Source organism: Zosterops lateralis (genome assembly GCF_965231275.1).
Source record: "Zosterops lateralis genome assembly, chromosome: 10".
NCBI classification, from domain to species: Eukaryota; Metazoa; Chordata; class Aves; order Passeriformes; family Zosteropidae; genus Zosterops; species Zosterops lateralis.
Genome location: NC_139770.1, coordinates 6,372,387 through 6,388,019, shown reverse-complemented (window position 1 = coordinate 6,388,019; position 15,633 = coordinate 6,372,387). Strand labels below are relative to the sequence as shown.

Below are 15,633 nucleotides of genomic sequence, written 5' to 3'. Positions count from 1 at the left end.
GATTGGAGGTATGGTACAGAGTAGGATGTAGGGATGCAGAGATGGAATGTCTGCACTGAGGGTGGTTCCTTCACCCAAAACTGAAAATTGTATAAATTAAGGGAAGAGATACTTGCAGGCTTGTAAAACAATCTGTCCCTTGTTGCAGAGTTCCTGGGGGTGAGGTGTTTTTATCAGAGCTGCCTGTGTGCCCACCAGGGTCTCCTGTTGTGCAGTTGAGTGTCCAGTCTCACAGTGACTGGACCGAGGGTCACTGCACTGCCCCTCCCATCCCCTGGTTGTCACCCCGCTGCCTCCTGAGCCCTGTGCAGGAGGCAGTGACAGCCCTGAGGGGACCACGATGACAGAATGGTGGCCCAGGAATGCCCAGTCTTTCATTTTGTAAAAGTAAAGCAGCACTCTGCCCTAATGGCTGACCACTACCACACCTTTTCCAGACCTGTCTCAGGAACACTCTCCTCCTTCCCTGGCAGCCCTGAGATGTTGCTGGGGTTTCTGTTGCTTTATTCCTCTATTACTATGATAGATTACACCAGTATTGCAGATTGGCATGCAGAGCAGTGAAAGAAGAAATGGGAATTTTTACACTGGTCTCACATTCCTGGTATTCTGGGTTGCAAATGGAAAATAGGCTGAGTACCGTGATGATGCTGTGTCACTGCCTGGGACAATGAATCAGTGCTGTCTGCAGCTGCAATTGTTTGTGTTCATGAGTGGCTGTGCCCAGTGTCTGTAGCAGGGCTGAGATCATGGGTATTAAACCCCTACTGTAATATTTAAGTTTAACAAATAAGAAGAGCTTTGCCTCTTTGAATACCAAAAATAATGTTCGTCAGACAGTGTTTTTTTCTTACTTTCTTTCATGGCTCTTGGGAGATGGGTCTTGATAGGAAGTAGCCACAAAAGGCAAGAGCTTCGCATCCTGTTCTTCCTTGGAAATAATTCTGGTATGGTATCTAAGTGATCTATGTGCTTCTGGAAAATTTAGCTGCCTAACTTCAAGGTTCACCTGAAATTAAATCTTGAGGTGCCAAAGTGAATACAAATGGTTTCTGATCCACTTCATAGGCCCTTTTTCTGAAATAAATTTATAAGTGTTAAATTTAATTTGTACATCTTTTTTAAAAAATGAGGAATATCTGATTTAATTTTTTCTCCTGCTAATTGGTCTTTAATTATTAAAAAAAAACCCTTTAGGTGAAGATGATTACATAGATCCCCTTTGCACCTGATGTTGTTTACACAGGTAACTGATTTCTGTCATTTGTCCTTAGACATTGCAGTTTGATTATTCCTGAACAAAAATGTGCTGTAATTCTAAGATGGCTTCTTAAAGACTCAGAGCTATAGTTTGCACTTTTTAATACTAGTGTTGCTTTTGGTTTTATTTAAGAATAAGATGGTGTTGTAGGTGGCATTGGTGGAGTGGTATGAAGGAAAGGAGGCTTTTTTTGTAGATTAGCAACCAGTAGGGCAGGGATAGTGCAGGAGTGTGGGAGTAGACACAGCTCTTGGAGATTCACACGTATCCTTGTTTTGCATTCATGTGACCAATTGCAGAAACACGTTCTCTGTGACTTTTGGGTTTGCAAAAAGTGGAGGGGTTTCCACTTTTTTAAAGATCCCGCACTCATAATGATTATTTACCTGCAGATTCCCACAGGCTGCTTTAGTGAGCAGAAGTGGATATGAAACTGCTTGGGCAAAGCAAAGAGTGGAGTTTTTAATCTGACGGGTAAACTTTGTTAAGCTTTCTTTAGAACTTCATTCATACATAATGCTGCAGTCAGTTGTGAGTTGCATGTCTTTAAATCTCTTGAGGTGAACATATTTGGGCTAGAAGAACTTGTCAGTTTACATTTAATTTATTCCAGGCTTTAAGATATGTTTCATGGCTGTGGAAAAGTTTGAATACTAAATATGATGAATGTTAGCCTATATTTTCAATACCAAATTCTGCTGGCCAACTGCATTGGATTTTTAGCATGTTTAATACTGGAGAAATGGAGTTAAGCTTGTTTAAAGTGCAGTGTATTTCTGGTATTAATGTTCACAAGTGCCAATCTACCTGTTTGCCATTAATCCACAAATCATGAGTAATACTGACCTTGTCCTAAGAAGTCAGATGTATTAAAGTTGGGTTTTTTTGTTAAAAAAATCCACAACAAACCCCTGCATTGTTAGTATAATGAATTAATTGTTTTCCCTGTCCAAAGGGCACTCTCTTCTTTTTCTTCATCCCAAATTTAAAAATAGATAAAGAAATCTGACCTCCTCTTCAGTAAGTAGCAGGTTCTGATGTAGCTGCTCTTGAGCTGACTGTGATTAATGACCACTAAAGCTGGAAATTGTCTTTCCTTGTTAACAGTTCATATTTTCTTGACTTGAAATATCAATAAGTTGTAACTAAAAGATCTTCTCTATGTCCTGTGGGGTTGTTAGGTTGGATTTTTTTCCTTTTTTCACCCCATTATGGTATTCTCTCACAGGGGTTTTATGTTTCATCCTTAATTTTTCAGAAACCCAGGGCTCAGAGCTGTTACTGTTCAACAAGACATCTGCCTCAGGAAAAGAATTGGCAGCTTTTATGCACCACAAAGGAATTTCAGAAAAATTATTTATTCCCAAACTAGATTCTGCCAAAGTACATAATTCCAAAACTTCTTTTCTCATGGGAAAGGCATAAAAGGCTAGGCTTAACAATGGGGAAATAAGCTGGGTTTATTTGCGTTTAGAATGGATCAAAGCCTCTTCAGGACCTGTTCTGTGCACTGAGCATCTCATTACTGCCTCTCTCTTTTTCATATGTTTATATCATCGACACTGCTGAAGCTGTACTGTGCCTGATGATCCCTGATCTTTTCTAAAGTAATGTAGGGGTCAGGAAAGATGCTCACACACACACACACAGAGCATCCTTCCACTCCAGGAAATGCTTCTCCTGCTCCATTTACATGGTTTGTATTATTTATGGAGTTCTGTCAACTTCTTACACTAAAAATAATACCTGCACTTGCAAATAACTTTGTAGGTGTTTAAAAAGCTGAGGTGAGAGTGTTCAGGCTCAGACCTGAGGGTAGGGTGAATGAAGGAGTGGATCTTTTGTTGGAAAACAACATCATGTTCATGGAGCAGTGTCTGCCCAGACTGATGCATGTTTCGTTTTTAATTTTAATTTGGTTGTTCACTAGGAAAGAGGAACCAGTCCCAAAAGAGCTGCAGAAATTTAGTATAGTTACCCAAGTAATGATACCAACCTTAATAAAACCCAAAAATACAGTGGTTTGCAAAAATAAACTATTCCAACACCATCAGGCAGGAGTGACCAGCAATGAGTGTTTCCAAAGTTGGACTCTAGCAGAACTCACTGTTCTCAGAACTGCTGGGCAAGGGCTGCTTGGATCTCCCTGCAGGGTCAGCCTTGCAGGTCCCCAGTCACACCACAGAGCACAATTTGGAGTCTTTTTATTTTGCTGTTGGTTGTGCAAAAATTCTAGATGTGCAGTATGAAATGGACTTGAGCAAGGAGGTGCCCAGCTAGCACGTTGTGCTGAGTTGTAGGCATCAGCTTGGGGCAGGGAGGAGGTGCTGGTTGGCTCTGGCAGACCTGCCCTGGTCCCAATTTCTGCACCTGTTTGTGCTGGGAACTCAGAGCAGTGCTGTGCTTGGTTACTTTGTGCAGGTGTCACGCCCAATCACCTCGAATTTGTGTTGTTATGGCAACATTAAAAAGAAACTTCCTTATCGAGAATGAGGGAACCCATTCTGGTAAATACATTGAAGTGAGTCAGACAAAGGCCTTTCTCCTGCAGGCAGTTCAGGACATGACTCAGGGCACCAGGCTAAACAAACAAGGACAAATAAAATGAACAGGGTTTTCTTGGACTAGAAAACACTGTTGTTGATGATGAATTTAATTTTTTTTTTCCAACCAGCAGAATTTATTTGTGCAAATTGTTAGCAGCTTATGTTGTAATGGAGAAGTAATGAAAGAAGGACATAGAAAAAGGAGTGACTGAAGGAGGTACAGATAAATGCTCTGGAGAGCAGCAGAGAGATGGGCTTAGGAGTGCAGAGTATGTGTAGGCAGTGCACAGTGAAGAGGTGAAAACCAGGGCAAATGTGTGACCACAGGCTTGAGATCAGATGTCAGATCAAGAGATGAAAGCTGGAAGATGGATCACCAGCTTGGGAAAGATAGCAAGAGCAGTGGACAGAAGCTGCAAAAGGGTGAGACTGCATGAAAAGGGAAGAGGAGCCCATACAGCTGTATGAAAAAATCCCGTCAAGATGGGGCTGCTGTTGTAGGAGTGCAGAAATACCTTCCCACAGCTGCTTCTGGGAACTACATCTGCTGTTTTATTACCAGCAGGTAGCAATGTAAATATTTTAATCATAACAAATAGAATCCATGCCAGACTATATAGTCACTAATCACCATTCCACAATAAGATTTACAGAACACACAAATCCCCCACAAAAAAACACAGACAACTGAAAACTGACTAATTACAAAAGTCTGCCCAAACTTTAGTGGTTTTCCATGGAGAAATAAGTAGCATTAGTTGGAAACGAGTCTTCTTTTGTAAGCCATCAGCATCCAGCTGCAGCCTAGTGAAAAACTGTGTCACTCTTAGTGCACCAGTATCCATCAGCTCAAGCAATTGATGTAGATGTAATCACTGTCTCTAATAGAAATAAAGTCAGGGTAATGGAACATTGTCACAGGATCAATGTCTCCTGTTTTGAAAATAAACCCCCTCAGCTTTGCTTTTGCATTTATGTACCAGCAGGCGACCACATCATTCAATTCAATTGACACAGTCCCTTAGAGCCCTGAATGATCTATTGTGGGAACATCAGGAGGAACATATTGGAAAAAATGGAATGTTCCTGATCAGACTTACAGACCACGTTATTTAATAGGTTTTCTAGCAGTGAAAATGAGAATAAATCAAGTGAGAGGAGAGACTTAGCACGGTATGGAGATTTTTAATCCTATTTAACTGTTAATCTCTACAGGTTCTTAATCAAAAAGATTGAACCACAAGAGTTGTGTTTATTTTCAGTGGCGGTGTCCACAAATAGAAAAGCATTTTTGGACCTTGCCACTCCTTACCTTAGTCTCAACAGAAGCAGTTGATAAGGCTCATTTTGACTGACTCAAGGGCTCTTCTCAATCTGTTATTTTTTCAGAATTTCTTACACAGTTTGATCCAAGCGAGGTTTAATGGGTGTGCTCCCACATTCATCCATAATTAATTTCTTGCAAAGGCTTTTATGTGGCACAGGAGATCAGCAGCCATATAGTTAAAACCAGATGCGTGCCAAAAAGGAGTGCAGAGGATTTTAAACAGTGTGGCAGAAAAGGCTTTTTCCAGTTTTCACCTTTCTTGGACTTGATTCCAGCAGCTGTTCTGTGTCTAGATCCAGGCAGCATTAGCAGGCAGCTATTTTAGCACTTAGTAAAGCCATTGAACAATTTCACAAAGCCTTCTTGAGACAGGGTCTAAAAATTTGATTGCAGAAGTCTTTATTTATTGGAATTAGGTATTCCTGAAGGACTGTAGCTCTGTTTAAAGGGACATCCTTCTAATGGCATAAGAATGGAAGCTGCAGAGCTTGTTTGATGTTACCACTGTTCCTGAGATGCCCCTCTAATAAGGTGATTTTCCCTTCCGAGGGACAGATGGACAGATGTCTCTCTCTGGAGGAATGCCAAGCATTTGTCTGGTGCTTCCCTCTCCATTACAGAGATATATTTAGCACACAGAGTCTGGAATTTGGACCTTGCAGGTCATCTTGAAGTAATCCATACTGGCCAGACTTACACTACTGCTCCCTCAGGTGATTCTGCTAATTCTGGTCATCAATCAGGACCAATCGCTTTCTAATCAGTTTTACAAATGCCACATTTCCAGTTTTGCTGCCATAATCATCTGTCCAGCTTGTGTGTGGGTAGGACAGTCTAACCCTGAAGGTCATCTCATCAAGCTACAGGTTCTTCCTTTCTAAAAATGCCTTTGGTCTGGATTAGACAATTGATCAAGGAGCATTTCATAATGTTTAGCTATATTTCCTGGTGTGTTCTGATAATTATTTAAGTATTGAAAGAAGGTGGTGGTTTAACCTTTGAACTACTATGTCTGGACAGTTTTCATTTAATCCCAGTTTGTCTCCATCAGGGAGCCTGAGCTCTGTGATTAAAAATCCTTCACCAAACAAGATATTTGGGCTTGGGGTCTTGTGGGGAGTCAGGGATGGATGGTTTTCATGAAGTAATCAAAAGTGAGGCACAACTTACTGCTGGAGGTTTTACTGCATGTTCTGAGCAGCTGAGTTTGGCTTTTAAGTTATAAAGGAACATACTTGTGTCTGCAGAAGGATGTATCAGGACTAGCTCCATTTCAACTAGGTTGTAATTGTCATGCAGGAGAGTTGTGCCTTTAAAGAGATCTCACAGAATGATTGGTATTGGAAGGGAGCTCTGGAGATCCTTTAGTCCATCTGTGTCTACTTTCATTGTTACCCAGAGAGTTGAAAAGTCTTTAAAATACTAATAAACAATATGTCTTTACTATTCTGATAGAGGAAATAAGGAGAAAAATCTTCCCCAAACATAATTTCTTCTGGTGTTGCATTGTAATAATGAAAAGAAAAAAAAAGGTTTAAGAACGTAAAGTGGTGAATAAAGTGTCAGTACCCAAAATATCCCTGTATCTTTGGTCAGCCTAGGGATTTACAAAATGTGGCTGCCAAGAATCACTGCAAGATGCCCTGTAGCTGTCCAGGAAGATGTATTTTCACCTCTAGAAAGCACAGAAGTTTGCAGCTTTGTAGCCACAGCCGTGGAAATGCAATAGTGGGTGTGCTGTCACTTGTGTCTGTGCTGTAACATCCGGAATTCCAGCCTCCTGGGCCACACAGCATATGACTTTGGGGAGGAGATTCGTAGCTCAGTAATTAAATACTACTTTGCTCTAGGCAAAATCAACAAATGGGCTTCATCTGCAGCATATTTTGTAACTGTACTCAGGACTGGACTGCATTTTTTAGATAAATAGACAGTAACTTACTTTTAGCCAAGGTTTTTGGTGGTTTTATGTTTTGTTGTGGGTTTTGTTTGGGTTTTATTTTTTTCCCCCTCTCTTCCCTTTCAGGGTTGTAATTCTTTTTCTTCAGAAGATTTCAGACTGGCTTTGTCATCTTGTATTCTTCATACTCTCAAATTGGCATGGAAAGGCAGAGACTGTTGCCATAAATTAGGTCACTAAAGCTGAAGTACAGAATACAAATATTTATTGCCTGAGCTAAGGAAGGCAATTCAGATGAGGAAAGGAAAAGTTATTTTTTTTTTCCCAGTGTTCAGAAATTAAGCTGTGTTCCTGAGGTTAAAAGCAAAGCAATAGAGTTAAACAATGAACATGAGAAGCATCTCTTGGTTTAAATTACTGGAAGGAAAACTAGCAAAGCCTGATGATATGGGAAATCAGTTAGAAGGTTCATAAGATAGAATTACAGATATTTTTTATGCAAGTACACGTCTGACGTATTATTAAATCTTAAACAAAAGGGCATTTAGCTAATAGCAATTTAGAGGCTCAGGTAAAAATGCAAAAAATGAGAACACTCTTTTGAGATATTACAGAAAACACTTGGGCATTTAACTTGAAAAAATGCTTTTCTTTTAATTGAGAATGCTAGAATTCCTAACTGCAGATCATCAGATAGTAGGAAAACTTTGCTAAGGGTTCAGTTGTACTGTGCCCAATACAATATTGGCCCCCATTGCTCAAGTGAAGACGTGAAAGAGAAAATAGGAATGTTTAGAGCAAGTAGCTGATACACTTGAAGAAAAATCAACCTTTTTTTTTTTTTTTAAGTGTGACAAAATGTTCATTTTGATCGAAATTGTGTCTAATAAATTCTTACACAGAAGGATGTACAACACGAGTCATAGACTGCATGCTTAAGGTGAAGAACCCACTAATTATTTTATGAGTTTTCCTTTATAAAGCATTTCTAAAGGGCTTATGCAGAACCCTTCTTTGGATGTAAACGTGGGAATTTCATCAGCCACTGGGGATGAGCCCACCATGTTTTGGGGAAGAGCATTTGGAGAAAGCTTTAGTAGAACAGCAGCCACAAGGAATGGTGTTTTGTGGTGTAAATCTCCCGTTCTGTAACCTGTGGTGGCTTTGGTATCTGAATGAAATCCTGCTGAAACCTCACACATCCAGGAGTTTGTCAGGTCTGAGTGGCTGGATTGAAACAGCACCCTTTGCTCTTTTTATTTTCATCATCATGGCCATTAAAAACAAGAAAGACTTAAGCAACAACTGATAAAATGTCTATATGCACATATGCTAACAAAATATTTGTCTGGATTTCTTGCAAGAGAGGAAAAAATAAAAGCTCTAATAGCAATATTTGTGTGGTAGGGGATTTATTGTTTCTGTAGCCAGACTTCTGTTTTCCGTGGATAAATGTAGCAGCCTGTTCATGTCTGATCGTTAAGCATTCTTCAGAGCTACCCAGAGCATTAACTGCTTACTTTAACAGATCATATTTGGTATCAAACTAATGATTGGTATGTTTTGGGGGAATTATTATTCACAGCAGCCTGTCAGGTTTTCCTGTTATCCTTCCTATTGGGAATGTGTTAGAGCTCGCCTTCAACTGCAGAAATATCACTTTCTTAAGCTGTTATTTGATGATACAATAACTCTAATTGTAGTGTAACTCTAGTGTACATTATCAAATGGTGATTAAGAGATATCCTTTAATAATCTGATGTATAAACTTTCTCTGCCAGTTCAAGTTTGTCTGAAAAAAAAACCCCTAAACAACCAAAAATCCTATTAGGCCAGGAGCCATATCAGGCAGCATCTGCTCTCCAGCATTTCGCCTGAACCTGGACAAGGAGCACAAAGCTACCACAAACATGTGGAGTGGAATAATGATTTGTCAGAAACACAACCAGGTTGGCACCATTGGCACTGATTACCCTGCGGATCTGGTGTTGGTGAGAGTGGAACTCCGTCTCCTTTTTCATGGATTTTAGTTGTAAATTTTATCCCAGGCATGAAGTGTGTGAATGGTCCTCAGGAGACAGAGGTGCTGCCTTGGGGCAGGCACAGAAACACAGACACGCTTCTGCCAGCTTGGGAGCAAAGCCAGAGCTGGGGTTGTCTCTGGGATAAGAAACCTTGTTCCCTTTGAAAAAAAGCAGCTTCCAGATGAATTTGTGTGCAATTCCTGGGATGGAACGGGTGGGTCAGTTTGTCTAAAGCACAGGCCTGTGTCTTGTCTGCTCCTGACCTGTTACTGAGTCAATCTCCAGGGCAGCATCTCTATAGACAGTTGATTTTTATGGCTTGATGTGCGTTATGCCTGATAAATTTTGGGACTTTGGGGACTTTCTATAGCAGCATTAAAAATTCCCTGGGATATCTGGATGCTGTGCTGATTCTAACTGAGCCAGTGGTGTTCCAAACCACAGCCCATCCTCTGGGAAAGGAAATAAAACCTGGGAAGGGGCCTGCTGAAATGGACTTTGTTTTGAGCAGGGAATATTGATCCTGTGATTAATTTGGTAATTTTTTGTAACCTCTCATGCCCATCCTTTTGTTACCTCTCATGGTGTATTTTGTTTATTTATTTAATCCTGGTTTTACCAGTGAGGAATCTGCTTCACATGGGCTGTGCCTGCTCCAGGGTGTAAAACAGAAGTAGAGGCAAGTGGGAGAGATTTCCTTTAAAAGCATAATTGGATCTCAAACAGCAATGTGGGCGCATCATACTTTGCCATGTAATTCCACAGAATGTTTTGAGGAAGACCTGGAATGTTTCTAAGGGCAAGAAAATAAAATAAAAAAAAAGGCCTTAAGGATCTCATCACATTTTTAGAATGGGTTTGGGACATAAAGCTGCAAATATTTTAAGGTGTTTTTAATGATCCCTATAAAAATTAGGCTACAAATCTAAGACTGCTAGGACTTACATGTTAACTTCTACTTATTTTTGTCTCATTTTTATGTATCTCTTCAGTGATTTAATTTCCGCATATAAAATGAAGAGCAACATTAATATCTATTAAAGTGCCCAAAATAAGGAATCGATTGCTTGTGGAAACAGTGAATTTGGGAGGAATTAGCCAGCATTGATGAAGTGATATTTTTAGGGTGTGGGGTACGTGTGTACATTCTCCATTCTCACAAGCAATTTGAGGGCTGGCAGCGTAAGCCTGGTGTTAATTCAGTGTGTATCAAAGGGAAATAATTATTGTATCCTCTTTTACTGTGTTTTTTCTTTTTTGGGTTGGAAGGTAGTTTGTTGTTGCTCCTCGTTCTCCCATTCCTTGTGTCACTTGGCTGTGGGACACTTGTCCCCAGGCTGGGCCTGGGGCAGGGGAAACACAGTAAACACCTCCCAGAAAATATAAATGAGCGCTGAAAACACGCACAAAGCAGCATTTCGGTAAAACACCGGGACCTTTTGCCCACCCTTTCCAGCTCTGTGCCCCTCCTCAGGCAAACCGTGTGTTTATTTGGGGCTGTTTGTGTGTTTTTGTGGCGGCCGGGCCGGCACAGCCGGTGCTGCAGTGCCACCTCCCGATGGCCGGGCAGGGCCCAGGATTATTGTGTAAAATACTCCAAACAGCCTCGGGAAAATGAGGCTCCTTTGATTCGGGTGGGGTGAGGAACACTTTTGACAGACTAGCAAAACGTTAGGGTATTTTTTTTTTTTTCCCCCTTCAGCTCCCCAGCTAAGATTACAGCTGAATTGATGTGGCATCTCCAGGGTTCTGCTTTGTGAGGGGGGAGCCCTCTTTATATAAATAATTCAGGACCTCTCTGTGTGACAAATAGCACTTTCATCACATTTCTGTGGTTTGATCTGTCGTTTTTGGTGATGCAGCAGGATTTGGAATATTGGTGGCAGACTCATGAAACAAACACTGCCATTTGTGTGTGTGTGTGTGTGTACGTAATGTAAAAAGATCTTTATGAGTTTCTTTAAAGTTAATTACCTTCTCTTCTGAAGGAAAATATTGTTCCTCTTCCTACAGCATTTTTCTGTAAAAAACAGTCTTAAAGATAATTTGCACCATGTATGGCAACAAAACATAGCTGAATAAAATCAGTGTTTCATCGAGCACATGGTGGAATTAGTTGCTAATGCATAAAATGGCTAAAAATGCCATTAATTTTACATTCTGCTCAGTAAGCAAGTCCTCAGAGTAGATATTGGAGTTTGGCAGGGATGTGTTGTGTGGCTGGGGCTGGGGAGGGGTAGGGTTGGTTTCTATCAATGTACCTTCCTTTACCATTTGTGTTGCACTAACCAGAAGTCATTGTCTTGGGGTAGCTTTTTCCTTTAGACATGAGAAGGATTTAAGTAGAACTGTAATTTTATTGTTTTCCTTAAGAAACTAAAGCCATCCCCCCCACAGCATGGCTGTGAGCTGGGTGGCCACATGCCTCGGGCAGCTTTGGGGATGTCCATGTGTGGTTTCAGGCAAATAAACTCCTTTTCATACCTGAGTTCATCCTTTAGCCTCCCCTCTTCTTGAGGGTTTAATCGGCTCTTGCCTTTACATTATAATATGATGGTTCTTGTGGGAAAGTCACATCCTGGAGGGCTGTTCCTGCTGTCCAATTTAGCTGCAGTTGACTGGTAAAACTCAAAATTAGGTGATAAGAAAAACAGTGTGGTCATTTTCTCCTGTTACCTTGGGAATTCTTGCTGGGAAAAGATGCCCAGGGAGAATACACATGGCAGCCTTATAATGCCAGTCATAACCTTGTAGTTGTTGTTTTCTGCTGTATTCTGCACTTTCCCACTGGAGCAGCAGTGGCAAGTGGCCTGACTTTATATTTTCAACAAGGTAGGAAAACTCCATTCTCTAGTACTTTTTAACATCAGATCCCAGGTCAAACTTTGTCAAATAACAGTAGGAAAGACACTTGCTTTCTCAGACTCAGTTCTATAGGAGAAGCAGTGGTGGTGGTCAGCTGGGTAAAATCCTGTGAAGGTTTGCTGATGAAAAGTGCTGGACAGATAATAGGAACAGGAGGGGGACATTATTTCATCACATGTCCTGGAAGCTGATGTTTTCACTTGTTTACTTGGAAAGGTCAGAGTTTTCAAACATTCAGACATCATGAGAATGTTCTCAAAAATGTGACTGAGTTAGAAAAAATACTGTATTCTGGCTCTTCATTTAAAGACTGTTGCCTCATATTTTCGAAGTTTATAATCAAAAGCATATGTAGTCTGATACATTATTTGTGTCTCTAAATATTTGTCATTACTAAAATCAAGGAAAAATTGTGTGTGTAAAAAAAAAATATATATATATATATCCCATTAATATTTTTGAAACAGTGACTGAAAGCCTAAAGAAATGTTAGGAAAAATGGACTGTTTAGTTTTTCTTCTAATGTCAAGAATTCCTTTTGCAAAGCCAAAGGGTATGGCTGAGATGTTTTCTAATCTTTAGCAGGATTAGCTGGGCTTGCTTTGAACAGACACTGTGTTGTAGCTGATACTGTTCTGTACCTTTTCACTATAGCAGGAGTACCTGAAAATTTGGGTAGATTAGGATGTAAAAGTGAGGACCTACCTGGATGCCAATGGGAAACCAAGTTCTTGGTCTTTGTTAACCAGATGGAGAGAGGCCCAAGTTATAAAAAATGTGTTCCATAGCAGTAATGTAGATTGGATGAAACTTATTTGATTATTTTTTAAAACCTGTGAAATGAGGCCTTTTTAGTACTGATATTAAACAGCAGAGTTCCCCAGTCCATACCAACTTGCATTGTATGAGAATCCAACTCTTCAATATTTAATTTACTGACCTTTATTTTGTGGTGAGACAAATGACTTCTTAATGACTCCAGTAGACTTATTTGCATTATAAAATAAAGCCATTGACTATGCTGCCAGGGAGCTACTTACTTTATAAATATAGCATTTGTTGGGAAATACCTATTAGGTACTAAAAATATTTAATTGACCTACTTTTTTTTTATTTGCAGGGTTGTGTCCTTTGTTGTGACCTCATGGTTTAACTGGGAATAAAGATGAGTATAAGCAGTGATGAGGTTAACTTCCTGGTATATAGATACTTGCAAGAGTCAGGTGAGTTTTTACAATTCTGGTTATTAAACTATGCATAATTTATTTGATCTTCATCTGCAACTGGCTTTAGCAAACACAGGCTCATTTAATTATTTTGCCAGTAGGCATGTGCTTCTGTCTGAACTGTTTCTTGGTGTTTCTTCTCAACAAGAAAATGAATTCCTGCCAAGTTACCTTCTGTAACTTAATCAGATTTAGTCATTTGGAGTCTTCAGATGGCAGTCAACCAGCCGAGGACTCACTCCATTGCTAAAATGCATTTTCCTGGAGATCACTTCTCTGCAGGGTGATGATGGCACTTTGCACCATTTTCTTCAGGGCTACTTGAAGAAGAAAATAGAATGATCAGCAAAATGCTCTTTTTTTTCCTGTTGTTGGAGTTACGGTGCTCCTGCCAGCTGGTCTTGTGTAGCCAAATTCCTTTCCTGAACGTGACTGTGGGAGGGCAGATGTGGCTGTGCTTCAAAGGAAGAAGTGACAACTGTGACTATGACTTGTATCACTTGACTCTAAATAGAGATGAACAGATTTTTTTAAAGGAATAACTCTTGGGGTTCCCAAAAGCCTCCATCCCTGCAGGACCTTTTTTTGGAGGATCTTCTCCTTTTGGATAGCCAGAATCTCCTGCTTCTTAGGAGAAACAGCAAAACACACTTGAATATTGTGAGACTCGAAGAGAAACCAATTTTTTTTTTCCTGTCACATCCCTCCACACTGATTGTGTGTGCACAACACAAGCATGCAGCAGTTCTCCCTTATTTTTAAAGCTTCCTCACCCCAGTGGGATCAGCAGTTTGAGTTTGGGTTGCATGTTTGGGTTTCTAGATGCAGCCATATGGCTGCAGGGAGTTTTGTGGTGGTGGTTATTCGTGAAGCTCTGTAAGAGACAACATCATCTTTTACTCACAACTGTGATATTGATTGCTTAACACAGCCTACATTTAGAACGGGAAGATTTGACTGGAAGTCAGGGCATGCCCCAGTAAATGAACAAGTGATGATTGTCAGCTGGCAGGAGGGAATACAATCTCAGCAATACATAAAAGAAGTCTACAGATTAAAGCAAAAATGAACTCCCGTCTTAAGATAACAGTATAAGAGATCAGCTTTAATGTATATACATATAGATATATAAGAAAATATACGCATATTGTACCTTGCTCTTTCAAAGTCTATTGATTTGTAGTTTTTGTTTAGTGATTGCTGATGGGTGGCTTCAGGCTTGTTGAAAATGCATTTGACTAATGCAACATATGTCCATTGATCATGGATTTCCCAAACTGAGGCTGAGAAGCACCAGAAGCAAGGGTGGATGGCAGACTTCTACAGTTTCTGCTTGTCAAAAGAAAGCAAAAACTCATTTTTCTGCCTGAATTTACCAAAAACTACTACATGTTCTTATTCCAGTTGCAGATTGTTTTTGTCATAGAAGCTGAACTTACAAAATTGCTTCATCTTAATTTGAAAGTTTGCAGGCAGCTTCTTGCTTATCTGACAGGGGAAAAGAAAAAAAAAAGTGGTTTAAGAAAGAAAAAAAGCCATGACAATAAAGTTAATTTGCGGAAACAACTATTTTTCTCTTGCTTAAATTCATTTTTTCAGGGTGTTCAAATAAATAGCAAGCAGCTGCCATTGCTGCACCATAACATGTTTGCCACTTCTTTATCAGTGCACAGTAGCTGATTGTAGCTCTAAATGCCAGAGCATATACAATTATGGCAGCACTGTACCTGAATTCTGTTCACATACAGATCCAAAATAGCGAGTCTTGTGTCTTGGATATATTTAATTAAATACTACATATAATACAATACTTATATGTAGTTTGTGACTATATAAACATGTTTAAGTGCTATAGTGAATGGTGTATTTTATATTGACTTGTGCACAAATGTTTTGCCATTGATACTGTAATAATTGTTGTGTTTATATATGAACTTTGCTTTTCTCTTTTTGTACACTTAAACTATGAGGGAATTGAGGTGTTTTGACAAGTTTTTGGTAGTTCAGAAGCATGCTATAGCATTGTACTTTGTATAATTTGCTCAGGTTTTAAACAGAAGGTCCTACCATGGTACAGCAAGTAGCGTTGTCTGTCTGTAAATCAATTCTGATGTTTTTGCCTTGTCTTTAGGGTTTTCCCATTCAGCATTTACCTTTGGTATAGAGAGCCATATCAGCCAGTCTAATATAAATGGTGCTCTGGTGCCACCAGCTGCTTTGATTTCCATCATCCAGAAAGGTCTGCAGTATGTAGAGGCAGAAGTCAGTATTAATGAGGTAAGGAGGCTTTGCCTGCAGGAGCATTATGTCCTTGCTTGCAGTAAGTTTGAATGTTAGTGTTTTTTTCTTAACTTTCTTGTGTCCTATTTATTTACTTTTACTTCAGATTCCTTACTGCTGGTGTTCACCATGACTCCAGTGGTGGAACCAGAGTGGAGTGACATAACTCTGGGTGGGGGTTCTGCCCAGTGCAGCCACACACCA

General features: G+C 39.9%; 1 protein-coding gene across 6 annotated transcripts in view; it reads left to right on the top strand.

The window, feature by feature from the left end:
- The window catches only part of TBL1XR1 (TBL1X/Y related 1), a 109,893-nt gene that overhangs the window by 74,458 nt on the left and 19,802 nt on the right, over window positions 1–15,633 (top strand). For all 6 annotated transcript variants that reach the window (XM_083868815.1, XM_083868813.1, XM_083868816.1 and 3 more), the window contains 2 exons: window positions 13,044–13,146; window positions 15,281–15,426. In XM_083868815.1, the coding sequence (XP_083724941.1) occupies window positions 13,089–13,146; window positions 15,281–15,426 (204 nt within the window). In that variant the 5' untranslated portion in view covers window positions 13,044–13,088. The remainder of the gene's footprint in view (window positions 1–13,043; window positions 13,147–15,280; window positions 15,427–15,633) is intronic.